The sequence below is a fragment of the Vidua chalybeata genome, chromosome 5 (genome assembly GCF_026979565.1).
Source record: "Vidua chalybeata isolate OUT-0048 chromosome 5, bVidCha1 merged haplotype, whole genome shotgun sequence".
NCBI classification, from domain to species: domain Eukaryota; kingdom Metazoa; phylum Chordata; class Aves; order Passeriformes; family Viduidae; genus Vidua; species Vidua chalybeata.
Genome location: NC_071534.1, coordinates 16,613,189 through 16,629,751, shown reverse-complemented (window position 1 = coordinate 16,629,751; position 16,563 = coordinate 16,613,189). Strand labels below are relative to the sequence as shown.

Here is a 16,563-nt window from a genome sequence, read left to right as displayed (position 1 = left end):
ACATGTCATCAAGGAAGACTAAGACAAAGCCTGCAGGATGTTATAAGGAACAGGATAGGAAAACGAATGTCATAGGGCATTAGGCCCCCTTGGGCTAAGAAAATATGTATGTTTTTGTCATGTTGTTCTCCATTTAAAAAAGACATAATACAGCACACATGAGGGTCAAGAAAGCTAGCAAGTGTTTAGATACAAGACTCTCATGAAATGGAAAAGGCTGGCATTTTCTGGTGAGGAGACACTGCTGTCTGAGGCAGGCATAGTGCACCACTGCTGGGTACCCCCTCTAACACAAAACAACAGGAAATAATAAACTGAGGGAGACTGTTCTTTACCTCAACTGTCTGAACAAAATCTACTTGGATTCACAGAAGTCAAGAGATGAAAGGCCTAACAGGATTCAGTATCTACCAAAACGGTGTTGTTTGCTAGCTATAAGAAAGTCACTTTGATAAAATCTTGTGCTCCTAGGTATAAAAGTCATAAAAGAGAGTATTATAAAAAAATTTATTGTCTTTCCCAAACAGGTCTGTCTGTGAGGCTGCAAGGCAAGCTAGGACAAAAACATTGGCCCCTGACACAAAAAAAATCCAAGCACCTCTTTGCTGGATTCCAGCAAGTTTTAAACAGCCTAAGTGAAAATGCAAATCCACCCCAGAGACGGAAGTTAGTTCTACCAACTGAAGGAAAATAACTTCAGAAATCATTACTCATCCTTCAGCTGGTTTGTTCTTCCTATTAAATATGTCTATGCTTCATGATGAAGCTAGGACCATAGTCAAAAATGAGAAAAAGCTAGCTCTCAGTTAATACAGATCTATAACAAAGGGCATTTGCATATTATCTTTCCCTACTTCTAAAGTTAACTGGTTGGAAGGAGTAATTTTCTGACTATTAGCAGATTTCTCAGTTGGACATTACAACCTAGGGGTGTGAGAACCAATACAACAGTTTCCCTCTCTCAAGGAATAAAAATGCTGTCTCCTTCCATAGGCTAATCTTAAAAGTCTTAAAGCAGCATGCCCACTGATAGTGTGAAAACACGGAAGAAAACAAAGTAAAACCCAGATGACTGCAAAGAAAGTATTTTATATGCCAAGATAAATATGAGATTCCTCCTGTCATGTCCTTAGCTTTGTCTCCCAAAATAGAGAATAACCTGGTTAAGCATCACTGAAAGCACCACTATTCACATGAAAAACATTCTCAAACCCACAGCCTGCACTCTGGTCTTCTCTCGATGTACATTTCATAATCCTGTCTGCTCCAGTGGAAACTTGTGTTTACAGGGGTGAACAGATCCCACATTTCTAGCACTAAAATTTTCCTATGTCTGAAGTGGTATGCCAATGTGAAATAAAAGCACTTTTATGTAAAATTTTCAAAGTCAACCGCTGTCTTAGAATGAGAAAAGGAAAGAAAAAAAAAAGCTTCATCATAAATGCAACTTCTCCATCCAATCTAAATAAAAAAAAATATTTGAAGTTAACTTAAGAAAAATAATACATCTGAGGAGCCTGAACATTAATTTGTATAAAACTAATCACTTAATGAATTTCTAAATAAAATCATTGTCCCATTATCACATCCTACCAGACAGTCAAGTAGTTTTACCTTATTCTCTACCTGCAATGCCTTAACACTTTCTTCAAATCAGGCAAAGCAGTGTGTATTTGGGGGAGAGGCCATGAAGAGGATTAACAGCCAAGCCAGAATACTGTTCTGTTGCACATAATCAGTACTTTTGAAGATGTTTGCACAAGTGTCTGCTGCACTGATACGGGCTGTTCTGTGACTTCCAAAATTCTGACAATGACACTGCAATGAAGACACAAAGGTGTTTCAAATTTGGCTGTGCCACTTTGATGACATTGATGCACTCAATCTTTTATATTGATGGGATAGCACAACTTCCAGTTTTCTTGGTGTGAGACAAGCATAGTAAAATGAATATTCCACAGTGACTAGACCATTTCAAATCATTGCCCCGATTCTGATACAAGCCTATGGTAAAATCCAAAGCAAAATTCACCCAGTACATGCTTAAGTAAATACAATCAATAGGAAAGATCACAAGACTGCTACATTATGGGAAAAGCAAGAGCATTTCTTTGCTCTAGCTAACTTATATTCCAAGCCATTATAAAAGCCTATTTTCATGCTAATTGAGTAAAAACATTAAATACCTTCACACCAAGTCCTAAATATTCTAGTCCCACTGAAAAGCATACAGTCCTGCAGGTCTTGGTTGCAATTATTTATTTTTAAAGAACCTATTAGTATCTCATATGTGTGACCAAGACACATAGTGTGTCAACTACAGAAAAGCATCAAATAAGCAAAATAAAATCAGAGGAAAATCATCATATGAGAGAAAAATAAACTTCTACCCTATGTCACATACCTGACTGCAAACAGAGGCAACAAAAGAAGCAAAGAGACTATCAAGGTGCATTCAGTAATAGAATACCTATTTCAACAACCTGCCTGTAAAAAGGCCCTTGTGAAATCTTCAAAGACACTGTAAAATTAATTTTGAAGCCAAAGAAAAATGAGAAAAATAAAGAACAGGAAGGACTACCAGGAGTTCACCAAGAGTCTTTCAATTCAATTAGAAACAAACAGGGCCACCAGAGCAGCATACCCTTTCAAGTGACATCTCTGGTCCCAGTCTCTGCCTTGCGTACCATGTTCACAGATAGCACACATTGTAAGTGCTTTCCCTGAAACAGCCTATTTCCCTATTCCGAGAAGTGACTGGGGCTTCTCTATTTTGATCTCAAAATAACTTCCCACTGTATTTCTGTTTTGAAAGCAGTTGTCCAGTACTTCCCTTTGAAGGGGAGAGAGAAAGGACAATTTATCACATCCAAAAAAGAAATTATCACCATCACATTACATAAACGCAAAAGCTTTTCATCCAAAGGTTGAATACTTAAACAGCAACAAAACAGTTATGATAAGGAATATACCTGTTTCACTTTAGTATGAGTAATAAGCTTGTTTGCTCATGAAAATTTTTAATCGTGAATAAAATCCCATTTAAATTTCTATGACCTGAAAGATTTCTCTCTCTGCTTCACTGACTCTCTGTATCTATGATTCCTAGAAATCCTACAGTGCTTAAACCAAACAATGAAGTTTCATCCATTCACAGAGACCTAAGAATGTTACTGGCAGATTAGAGAAGATGGAAACTGTCCAGATTTAAAAAGCAGTGCTACCCATCCGGAATACAAGTAGTCACTTCATCATATTAGAGAGACATCAAGTGACAGGAGCACTAGAAGGTAAAGCTGTTTGCAGTGAACCTTTAAAAGCCTCACAAACATTGTCTACACACGGAAAACAAACTGACAATTCACAAAACCCAGATTTGTAAGTGTCATTTCACAGTGTGAATTTCAAATGAAAGTCCTACAGTCGTGAGCTCTTAAGAGCTGGGGAAACAAAAGATGCACACGTACATACAATTTCTGTACATACACACACCTACAAAACTGGCTTTGGTAGACAAGAGACACCAGTTTGCCTTCAGCTTTAAAATACTGCAAATAAAACACATTTTACCCCTATTCCATATTGATTTCCATGGTTATAGTAATTCCACTCAATTTAAAAGACAGCCATGTATACAGAAGCACACTATTCTTCAATGTCAAATAAATGCAATTGCAACTTAACTTGCCAGTTAGCCAAACTATCGAGTATACTAATTCTGAAGTATACACTTAAAGGGGGAAAGTAAGGTTTTCTAAATGATTTTTCATTATGATCTGACAGTACAACTTTTAAGTGTTCTGTGACTAAGTAAGTGTTATGAGTCAGAAAATGTCGTTTATTTTCAGAGGAAATCCCTTCTACAACATTAGTACAGGGACAGTAAGAATACTCATATTTGCTTGCATGGAGAGTATCAGAATATTATTAGGCTTGAGAAAAGCTGTGTTACATCAAATGTAAGTGTAACACTTACACAGCTCAAGAGACCAAACCATAATTATAGCAGCCAGCAACCCAATTTTAACCCATAAGCAAATTTTAAATTGAGATTCCAGGTTGCTTTGAAAAACATGCTTGACTTCCTACAAAATGTTTCCAGAGCATCCCACATTTTTTATTACTGACTCCATAAGAAAATAGGTTTTGGTGCTGATAATCTTTAACATTACCACAAATCTAAACTAAGTGCACAAAGACTTAAGATATTGAAACAAATGAAATAGATACTTGAATCCTACACACAGAACAGTTTGATTTAAGAGCTCAGAAAGTATGCAATTCCATTCATCTGAGAAATAAAGTTCATTTTAACCTAAACTGCTTCCTCTCACATCATGCATCACAGTTCAATGTCACCAGGTTACCCTGTTTGTCAATAGAACAAACTTTGACTTCAAAAGAAAAGCCCGTGTGTACAAACATACTTGTGGGTACACAGATGCATAAATAAAACCAAAATACTTGAAATTTGCCCTTTGGGCAATGCAATAACTAGAAATTGCAAAGAAAAAACTCGAGATCTTCGAAGTTATAGTAACAATTATAAGAGCATAACACGTTACTAAGATTCTGGATTCCAGGAATATCCAACCAATCAACAACCCTCTAACTTCAGACTGCGAGACCAGCATTAGCACAATGAAAGCATACTCTGGCAAATGATAAACTCATTTTTAATCCTCCCACATCTGCCAACAATTAAGGCTGATATATATTTATCCATTATTTCAATAATTCTGTGTGAAAATTAGATAAACTGCAAGAAAGCCAAGTTTTCACCTTTCATGACATGAAATTCATTCTGATTACTAGATGCTGTCTTCTAATAGAAGTGACCTATTTTTTAAATAGATTTTTTAAAATAAGTTCTCTGAGGACAAGATGAAGTTCAAATGAGGCTGTGTAGAAGAAACCAAGGGATAGCAAGGGATGGGAATTTATTTTTTTTTTTGCCTTCAAATGTGATTTGGCAGTACTGGGAGGAGAAACACTATTTGTAAAGCTGCTCTTTCAGTTGCTGCTATTCCTTCAGGATTCATTTATGCTCCTCTCCCAATACAATTTTTAAAAAGATTGCATTTGCTCTCTGTTGTTTTTCAAGCTGGAGCACTTAAAAAAAGTTTATGCAGAATGCCTTTGAATTATTTGTACTTTTTGCTGAAATGCACCAGTCATTACTGGTATTTTGTTAAATGGACTTGGAAAGAGCCAAAATTTCAGGCCCATGCCAAGGCACAGCCTTTTGTTAGACACTGAGGTGGCAGTGCCAAGTGCACTCACTTTCCAGTCTTTAGAAAGAAAATGCCATGTTTTTAACATCACTAAGGCAGTTGCACCTTTTCCCTCATGCCAGTGACCTAATGCATATTTTGAACCGACTTCAGAAAAGCATCTAAGAGAACACAACAACCCAAGGGTAAGTATCTGCCAGCTGGAGGAAGGAGACACGTAAGACAACAGAATTGCCTCTCACACTACTGCAGGGCCATCCCAATATCTTACCAGTTACCTGTGAAAAGAAACAACCATTCTATGTTTTGGTGAACCAGTTCTAAAGAGTCTTCCATCCCTAAAACCCAGGCAAAAGCCAGCATCTAGTGTAGCTGAAGCTCCTTTGGTGACACTACTACAGACAAAAACAATCATGAAATTTGATGTGAAAAACCTTGTTTCTCCCTGTCTCCAGAAAGTTACCAAAAAAGCTGGCACGAGTAACAGTCCAGAATGCAGACTGGGTCATCTACTCAGGCCACCTATTTCAGCCAAGTGCATGTTTATTTCAAACATAGTAGATTTAATGTGATTACTCAGTCCTCTGATACACTGCAGCCAAGTCGGAGGCTTTTTTCCTCACTTTTTCCTTTGTTACATACATATTCTTCTTCCAAAATAAAATTACACATTTAAAAATAGGTATCTTGCTACCCAAAAAAAAGCAGGATGCCTGTCTTTTACTGTCATGCCCAAAAGTCTTGCAATCAAAGATTTCTAAAAATTTGTAAGAGCTTAAAACCAAGCTAGAGATTAAGACAGATACTTATGTATCAAGCCTTATCTGAAACTATCACCTATATAATCACAGGAAAAAAATTCAATAGGATTTAGAAAGCAGTTGCACTATTAGCACTGAAAAGGCACTGGAAGGAAGGGTGGGTGTGCAAGATGAGATTTTGAAACAGATGGAGAAGTAGCAGGACTTAAAGGACAGGTGCTGTGGGTGAAGTTCTCTCAGAGATCATGACAAGATTAAGCGAAGGAAGCCAGGCCTTTGCAGTAAATGTAGGAAGTGTATGGGAGTTAAGGAACAAGACACCAGAGCTAAGAAAAGGAATATCCACAGCAGATTTCAATCTTGATACTGATTTAATATTTTGGAAATTAATCTGAAATTCTACTTCCATTTTATTTAGTTTAAACCTGGGTGCATAATAAAAAACCACTAAACTCCTCCAGATAAACAGAAATGAGCAAGCCAAAAGTTTATTTTCAAAATGGATTAATTCCATATTGCGCTAAACACTTCTTCACCAGTGAAACAGAAAATTAGTTATGGTGGGAAATAAAAGGAGAATGAATTTCAAGGGGGGGATACACACAGACACAAAGCATCTCCTGAAGAGGAAGGATGGAAGACTAAGAACTCTATGGAAAAAAATGGGGTGCTGTGAGCAAAAGGACTGATGAGAACAAAATGTTCAATAGCAAAGGCTGTACTAACAGTCACCTTTGTTGATGAAACCAGGATATAAAGAATCAGTAGAAGCAATAATGTAAACAGCTGAGGGTTGTTTACAGAAGGTACTTTTCATTTTACAATTTCAAAGCAGTTTCAAATGAGGAGTGACCCTGTTATCAGGGCAACACATCTACTTCTGAGAGCAGCTGCTCTGCACTCTGGAAAAGATACAAGCCTTTGGAAACGCCATACATGGCACCACCTTGTATCAGCCAAGATGTTCACCAGATTTCCTATTTTCAATATTTACCCCTAATCAGAGAAAGACTTCAGGCAGGCATAGATCTAACCAGGGGGCACAGAAAAGATGACATTCAGCTGCCATGCTTTCTGCCCAGCTGGTGTTGGAAAGCCAAAGATCAAGGAAGACAGCCAAGTGAGCAAGCAGTCTTCTTTAAAAGATTAGGACAGAAAATTAATTGACTAATGCCTCTCTTACTGTTAAGAGTAAGGAAACCAATACTTAAAACAGGCATTAAAACTTTCATATACTGTCATGTCAAGAGGAAAAGTATAGGGAAGTGTTTGACCATGGCATCCAAATAAAGGGATGTGAGGCACCACTGTTTAAGTCACATTCTTGTTGCTAGGGTATGGGATCAAATGACTTTTTTACACAGCACTTGGAGAATTTCCACATGGCCCAAACCCTCTTCTGAAAAGGCACAGTAGCAGAACACACTCAAAACCCCATATCAAATTATTATCCTGAGACTACAGGAAAATGTCAGCTTCTATGCCACAAATTCTGTTTCCTTCCAAGACTGTTTAGAACAAGGCTTGGAATATGTGTTTGTTTGTTTTCAGGAAATAGAAACAACCCAGGGAGAGGAGACAAAAAGACAAAGACCAAATAAAAAACATGTGTCTCAAATGGAAATGTAATTATATTATGGGAAAATAGCAAGTCAGACAAGGAATCTTAGTATTAAGGGAAAACATGTTAACCCTTATCCTGATATATCATCTTCTTGGGCTGTAAGTGTTCTTTAAATAATAGGACCACAGTCGACATATAGGGATCTTCCCTTCTTTTACTAAAATTTTGTCCAAAAGGTAGCGTTAGGCAAGAAAGGACTTGATGTTCAAGGCAAGTTCAATGGCTGGGGAGCACAGAGGCCAGAAAATTTAAAGCAGCAGAATATCCAACACCATAAATTGATCCGAAATGGAAGAGCTCAGTACTTAAAATAAGTGGGAAGATGTTGGACCTTCTTAATAAAACTGTCATTGCTTTGTCCCGTCTGTTACCAGCTACTGCTTCACAAAAACCTAAATGCAGCCATGACACGATGACACGCGTGCTAATCTGTGTCTGGATAAGGAATGCAACACCACTACCACAGACACTGCTGGGGGACACCCAAAATTATTAGAGCTGTCTACCCATTTATTGTCTCATCTTTAAATATACATATACATCAATCAATAAGGATGCACATATTCAACAGGTATAAGCCACGACATCAAAACTAAAAGGTCTTGAGAGAATGAAATTTTGATTCTTCATTATATTATATGACACAGATTTATTACATTCAACCCCCATGTTTTGAAATATCAGGAACAGCTCACAGAAACCTATAGTAGCTTCTGTATCAGTCACCTGCATGGTTATAATATCTTGATGAACTTTACAATGGTTATCTTCAAAGACAATGAATAAAATATTTTTCCCCATCCTAAATAAGGTTAAATTCTTTATGCTTTGTATCTGTGTCCACTTGACTCTTTCCTCTTTTTAGATTTTTAATATATGTATGACATACATAAATTGCCTCTGTTCAACAAGCATTTGGAGAAAGCTTTGAGACATATGATTTAATTTTTAGGCTGCCCTCTACAAAGTCAGAAATTGGACTTGATGATCCTTGTGGGTCCCTTCCAACTCAGGGGTTTCAATGATTTTTTTGGGGAAGAATATATATATATTGTGTAAGGAGTAGTCTTGGAAAAGTTCAAACTACCTCATTATGGTCTACAGAGAGCTTACAATTAAGTTTTACATTCAGGGTAATTATGAAATTAATAAATGAAGTAATAGCTAGTGTTTCAAAATGTCAACTATTTCATCTTGTGTAGAACTGATAGGGAAAGTGGACTAGCCATTTTCAACTTTTTTCCTAATACTTCTAACTCTGTGAGTTTGTTACTATACTTCTATGTAACAAAATCAATGACTACCAACCACTCAGTAAATTCAAGAAATAAAACCATATATTTATATTTTCAAATTAATATGCATACATCTCATTTTGTAAGCATCAGCCTCAAAATACACTGTTAATCTGAATCCTACCTTATTCTATGATCCCATACTATTTATTTATTATTATTTTTGAACACAGCACCAGGCAATAGGACAGCAAAGATGATAGTGTAGTAGCTATCAAATTACAAAGAATTTCCTGTTATCCTATAGTAAAATAAAAATAAAGGCCCACACCCACCAACACTGCTGTCAGTAAATCAATCTTTCCATTGGCATTATCTGCAGAACAAAGTATAGCTGCTGGCCAATATTCTCAGGATAGTTTGCATACAATCTAGGGTAAGATTGCTTCGTAGCAACAATCACACTGTCCATGAAGAAGTCACTGGACTTGTCTCCTGAAGCACAGTTACACATTTATAATTTCACAGTAAACCATCTAACCAATCCCACTCCAGAGAGCAGCAATAAGCTTAAATTGTCCCTGAAAATGACAACATGAAACATCTGCTACAGTTTGAAAAATGATACAGTGGGGGAAGGAAAAAAAAGTTACTCTGGGAATCAATCAATCAAAAAGTTCATTTAAATATGGGTTGAGGACAAATGTATGCCTGATGAATATGACACATTTCAAGTGTGAGCATAATAGATCTATGAAGTGAATCATGTGTCATTGTGTCATTTCACTGGAAACAGCAGAATTAGTTAATAATTAACTACTTCCTCTGACAAATAAGCAACCAAATTCCACATAGAAATTATTTTTAAGTGAGAGCTTAATTAAAAAAAAAAAATGAGATGTAGGTAGTGCCTGTGTTGCTCCATTTAAATTTGGTACATATCACAGAGCAGACCTGCCTGAAACTGTGAGTTTATGAATACAGCACAGCTCTGATTCTCAAATAGACAAAAAGCAGTTTCAGCAAATTGCATTTAACATGTCACACATGAGCATTTCAAATTCATGTGAGTAATAATGTCTAAAGTAGAAATAGCAGCAGTTTAAAAGATACCATTTTCTTAATACAAGCTTCCGTACCACAAATACACCTAGTGAAACAAATTCAAATTTAGAAAGCCTAGAAAATACTATACTAACATATGAATTTATAGAAGTTAGATCTGCTTGTTTTGACATAAATAAAAAACTTCAAAAGGGTTGATTAAGTAGAGCAGACAGAGGCAGGTGTGCCTGTTCCCACCTTTGTTTTTTTTACCAGTAACTGGTCTAGTATTAGCTACTTTAGGAATTTATAATCCTGTAAAAATCTGTGATCAAACACCTTAAGAAACATGTAGCTTTTACAGCAGTACAGGGTCTCTGCTACAAGACAGAATGTGAAGTTTCACCTGCACTTGGTTTCTTTTCCTGTTATATCTAAACCAGCCAAGTTGGTAACATTGACTAAAACACCCTAATATGGACTAACAAAAAAGTCAAGAGAAAGGAACTTCAGGTCCACTACAACTAACTGTTCCATACTGCCAAACAGCCGTTATGATATGTACTGCCTTTCTAGCAGGTCAGCTAGAGTATGATAAAGTCTTATACACATGAGTTCTCTGTACTTGGACACCGCTTTCTTTCCCCAACCCCACCAGATAGATGTATCTGTAAATTACATGAGGAAACTAGGAAAATTCTGTAATTAAATACTTGCTACTGATAGATTAAAAACAAAGAACAGGAATTATTTTTTCTAGTAGAATATAAAAGGGATTCATTCAGAGGCCTGTAGTCTAGATGCAGATTAAAAAAAAATAAACTGGAAACTATTAAGTCAGCACACAAGAAAAGAGCCATGAGGTCACCTCCTTTCAAATTATTTGTACTTCTGAAGCAGTTAGAGCACTACAATAAATATAATACAAATCCATAACCCAGCAAACTAAACCAGAACTGAGACTTCAGCTGATTTCTGGCAGCAGGAAAAAGGAGTAATCTATCCCTGTGCAAAATAATCGTTTTTCAAGATATATCAAAGCTGACGTATATCAGCTGAGTGTTTGCACGGCAGCAACTGCTATCTAATTGTCAACCAGTTAACAATAACAATATTTTCTACAAGTGATTAAAAGCAACACAAAGGAGCTTTCCATGGTTACTACAGTAGATGTTTATTTTGGTTTTAGCACGATATTTGCCAAAAATATTTTTAGACTAATTGGTTGTAGCAGTTGCATACAAAAAAAGGACACACTTAAATATCAATTCTGTTACCTTAAAACATATAGGGGAAGCACATGGTCTGGGCTGTGCATCAACCAGTACCACACAACCTGCTCTTCAGAAGTTGAAAAAATGATCTATAAGTCTCCTACAAACACAAGAAGTTCCACTTTCAAACTCTAACTAAAATTAAAATAATGCAATACTTTTGCAAACCTGGAATCAACCTGAACAGATCTTTTTCAACACTAAAGGATTTTTCTGGTCCCCCAGGTCATAAGATAGTCTTGTTACTGACCTCTCAAAGTAGAAGTTTTTACAACTGAGTAATAGAGTTGAAAAGTGATGTCCTGTTGTTTTTCTGAAAGTTGCATGTAGTTTGGGGGAAAGGGAGCAACAGTGCAGCTATGGATGCTGTACTTCGTTACTCCATGCCAGAAATGGTCTCTTTTTTTTTTTTTTTTTTTGGTGCAACCAATATCAGTCATTTTAGGCTTAAAACTTTGCTACTGCCAGTGTAAAGAGTTTTTAACTACCTGCACTTGCAGTATGGACCATATTTATACTTGAATCAGCCTGAAGACCTTTCAACAGTACAGTAGCTACAACAAGCCCTCAAAGAGGACAAAGTACAGCCAAGTAACAGCCAAAATTAGTTCTTGTACTAGAGCACCAAAAAAGCCACTAAACTTTTTCCTAGGTCACTTTCTTATAGTAAAGCTAGTACTTCTAAAACCCATGAAAAGAAAATAATGCTGGCAACATCTCAAGGAGCAGTTTTCTCCACCTCAAGGCTACAAAGAGCTAACAGACTTTCTACCTGCAGTTCATTATTCATGTAATACAATTTTTCCCCTGTTAAAAGAAGAGAATTTGTTTGGGACAAGCTAAATTCGAAGTATGAAAGAACTTCAAACCCCAGAAGTAAATTTTTAATCAAGACAATTATTGTTACAATTAGCTCCTTAGTTGCAATGGTTGATGCAAGAGCCTATTAATCTACTCAGGGCAGCCTAAACTGGCCTGACTGCACATTTATTTTTCTCCAACATCACAACCCTCAGAATGAGGATGAATCCTCTTACATACATTGCAAGCATCCATTTAGTGAAGATTAGCATAATATTAATAATGAAGTACAGAAATGAACATGTTTTACTGTGCAGCCATTTGGTTATGCGCAAGAGGGAACGACCCAGCCAAGACATCTGGCACAAATTACCATCATTGCAACGTTTTGCACGACTTTAAGAACTCTGGTCAATACCTGCATGCCAACGTGAAAGACACAATGCACTTCCAGGGCCTATTCTTAAGTAAAGCCAGTCTGGCAAGACTGAAGAGCCAAAATACCAATCTGCTTTGGCACAAAATTAAGCGGGCACACAATACTCCACCTTCCTTATAAAGCTCAACATTTACAAGGCTAAATATCCAGTTACTTTTTTTTTTAAATACAAAGGATCTATTTAAAACAATATTCCTCCCTCTGTTCATAACCTAGTACGACAGTCAATAGATAACAGTCTACTCTTCGTTGCTGGCTATTTCCTTTTCCTGTTCTGACTCAGAGAAGCTGAGAGCATGAATTAAATAATTTTCACCGCTGTCCCTATTCACCTACCTGATATAGGGATCCCTCCCAGACCTGTGCTGTGTTGTGGTGGGAGATTCAAGTCCAAGAAATTACTATTTGAGGTGGGATTTGCTGTGTGGTTCAAGTGCATGATGCTATTGCGTGGGAAGGCCATCCAAGGATAGCGAGCTGCTTGGCCTGGAAAACTGAAGGAGTTGTAAACTGCTCGATGCTGTTGAAACTGTGGAAACCTCTGTGGCATGACTGGAAAGGTGCTACTGAGAGAGTTGGCATTTGTGGGTGCAGCAGGATGCAGGAATCCAGAACCTGGCCCTTTGGCAGTTGTAGTGTGTGGGGTAGGGTTCTGAAGAGATGTAGGTGAAAGGGAAGGTTGGTCTTGGACTGACAGTTCCTTCTCAATCAGGTCTGCTAAGGCTTTGCGGGTGATGTCAAAGGGATCAAACCCTAAGTCGTCCTCTTGCTGTTTGGAGGAACCAAACCCAAAAGCTGCTTGCCAGTCTGTGGAGGAGGATACTGGTATAGTATCTGTTGGAGAAGAAAGGAACAGGATTTAGAACAAGAATTATAAATAATTTTTCTATAAAAAAATTTCAGCCTGTGTATCTGACTGAGGTCTTTTATCCTCCATATAATACTACTTTAGATGTTCCCCAAAGACACCTTATTCATCAGCTTAGAATGTCATTTTCAGATCAAACTGTCATAGGCTTCTACTAAAGGAGAAGTGCTAGAAGTAGTAAATAACATTTTTACTGCACAGCTGCACTGTTCTTGAACTATGGAAAAACCTTGTCCAGAAAGTATTTTCAGGAATAGTCCCAAGTAGAAAGAGACCAATGACCACTTGTTTAGAACCTTCTATACTCCATACCACTTCATGGAAGTATGAACAAGCAGAGCATAAATAAGGTTGTTACTCAGTTCAATATTTTGCTTTCATGATTAATGCTGTGCAAAAAGATAAGCAGGATGTGTCCTCTCAAAAGGAAGAACCTCAGAGCAGTAAACAAAACCGAAACCAACAAACAAAACCCACAAAAAACACAGACAATGATAAAAAAGGGAACTGCATTACAAGATACTGTTAAATATTTTGAGGCAGTATTGCAAAAAAAGTTACCAGAATTTGTCTTAATTTTCAGTTACTACTTCGTTTCATGATCGTGTTAAGTTAGCTATTAAAACTCAATGAATTCTGGTCTGTCTTCTCATTATTTTTCCTCAAAATTGTGGTCAAGCAACCTGCTAAGTACAGGGTAGCATCACTCGCACCATTAACTCCCTCTGCTGGTAGGGACCTGGTCTGCCACTGTAAGAAGGTTCAGTACCCTCTCAGAGAAGAAATCCACACTTCTATTTTCACTCAAAAATCCATGATGATAAAGAGTTGCTAGACCAACCAGAACTAGTCCTTTGGTTGTTTAAACCACTTGTCCTGTGGTTATTTAAACCACAACCATACACTTTTTATTAACTATGATCCCTACTACCTGGAAATTATCTTTCACTGCTACTTAATCCTCACAAAATTGGTGTGCCGAGTGCCTTAGCAGAAAGGAATGTCCTCGGTAACAAATATTGTTTACAAACAGAATTATGATATCCAGAAGCAAGATAAACATCAAAAGATGACTAATCACTAAGTAAACTATATATTATTTACATTCAATTTTTTACTGATATTGTTTCATTTAGTTTTCTAACAATTCCCTCAGAGTTATCTGTGAACTCTTAAATACTGTTAACCATTTCCAAGACTATACAATTACTAAAACAATGTTTTGTGCATATGACAAGGTATTTCATAGAACAGTACCTGAAAAATACAGGTATCTTTCAGCTGATGAAATTTAACATAACTTGTCTGAATTTATAGAATCTTGCCTCAAAGAGAAAGATGAGACACCTTCAGATAACTTTGCAGGATACTAAGAAAATTCTGAATTTTACACAACAGCTTCTGATATTAGAATTAAAAATTATCACATCAAAATATACTGATACCATGTATTTCCCCCCCTCTCAATAAAAACATATAACACTAAATATTAAACCATACATGTCACATCCTATGCATGTTGCTAGGAAAAACTAAAAAAAGCGCTCTGATAATTTAATCATGCAGCTTGAAAGCTCTGCAAAGTTTATTTAAGAAGAAACCCTTAGGTCAATGCAATTAATCTGCAGTTAAGTGACAAATTTTAACCATTTGTAAGGTGGGAAAACACAGTATGGAACAAGTCCTAGAATTTTAGGTTCTACAGAGTTTTAAGCTCTGTACAACTCTGTACAAGTTTTAAGCAACTGCAAAAGCAAGCAACACCCAGCCATGTAACCTGTGGATGTACCTGATGTGAAGAGGCTCTGTGGTTCTGGGGCTGTGGGCCAGTCACTCGAAGTCTGTGGAGAGCTGGGGAATGGAGGAAGCCCACTAGGGATGGGGTTAGGGTGCCGGAAGTTGTCAGAGAAAAGTGACTGTGATTCTGTTACAGCCCCTTCAAAAGGAGACCGTGCACTGTGATTAGATGAACTGATGGGTATAACTGGATTGGGTTTTGTTAAACCAGGTGGTGGTGAAGGTGTGTCACTGTTTGTTATCTACAAGCAACAGAGAAAGAGAAAAATTAGGACATGAGTTTATATATTAAATATTCTTCACTAACTCAGATGAAAAGTCTCCTCAAAGCTCCTGGCTACAATTTGTTTTGTTAATATATAGCTCAGCACAAGGTCAAACAAAAAAATCAACTTAGCAATAGCATTTTTCAACTGTTTAAAATTATCACAGAATCAACTAGAGTGGAAAAAGATCGTTGGAATCATTGAGTCCAACCTATGACTAAACACCACCTTGTCAACTAGACCATGGCACTAAGTGCCACATCCATCTTTTCTTAAACACCTCCAGAGACGGAGACTCCACCACCTCCTGGGAGAGCCCATTCCAATGCCCAGTTATGATACACTTCAGGAAATACTTGCTTCTCCAACTGCAAGTTGCACTAAGTCCTCAAACCCACTTGTTACTTTCAGAGCACTTCTCTTTTTGTCTTACCTGCTGAGAGCTGTCACCATTTCCTATACTGAGGGAATCTGAAGGTTTATCGATAGGGCTGCAAAAGTGGGAGGGAAAAAGACAGTAAGAGACTCAAGTATTTAACATGAAAAATCAACATTTGCTTTTGTAGTGGAAGAAGAGACTTAAAATTAAGACAAAAATTTAAAAGTAGGAATTAAGAAGGAAAAAAGTCCACTTATTTTTTATGAGACTGCTTTTTTAATCATAAGCATTCCAATAATTTGTCATATGCTGTAATACTTCTTTTCATCACTCTCCATTCTGCTTGCTGACTGCCTTAAGGAACAAAGAAAAGTTCTGAACATGTTCATAGCAGCTCTATGCCATACAAAAACCTAGAACTCTATACTATGACAGTATTTTGTAATAGTCAGTTCCATCTACAATACTACTGTAAAGAAACTGGAAAAGATCTATTTTCCAAACATGCTAATTTTCAGTTTCCATACAAATCCTAAATAAATCTGGGAGAGATAAAACATGAAATGAACAATTTAGTCTTGGTGGCAGGTTAAGCTTCCCACCAGCCTTTAAGACTGAGGTTTGAGATGACAGAAGGGGAACATAGCATAAAAAAACTGTCAAAAATAAGCATAATGTAAGATACAGCAGAAAACCACCTCAGAAAGCCATTCACTGCAAATTATGGTGACTTGGCTGAAATGGCACATCTCAGGATTCAAGATTCTTATGGGCATCAGTGAGTTGCCCCAATAATGCTAAATACCACACTAATGAAATGGTATTATTGAAGTTTATACTA

General features: G+C 37.0%; 1 protein-coding gene across 6 annotated transcripts in view; it reads right to left on the bottom strand.

Moving 5' to 3' along the window:
- Positions 1 to 16,563, bottom strand: part of CNOT4 (CCR4-NOT transcription complex subunit 4) — a 75,164-nt gene that overhangs the window by 4,344 nt on the left and 54,257 nt on the right. For all 6 annotated transcript variants that reach the window (XM_053942819.1, XM_053942815.1, XM_053942818.1 and 3 more), the window contains 3 exons: positions 15,777 to 15,834; positions 15,070 to 15,319; positions 12,749 to 13,246 (listed from right to left, as the gene is read on the bottom strand). In XM_053942819.1, the coding sequence (XP_053798794.1) occupies positions 12,749 to 13,246; positions 15,070 to 15,319; positions 15,777 to 15,834 (806 nt within the window). The remainder of the gene's footprint in view (positions 1 to 12,748; positions 13,247 to 15,069; positions 15,320 to 15,776; positions 15,835 to 16,563) is intronic.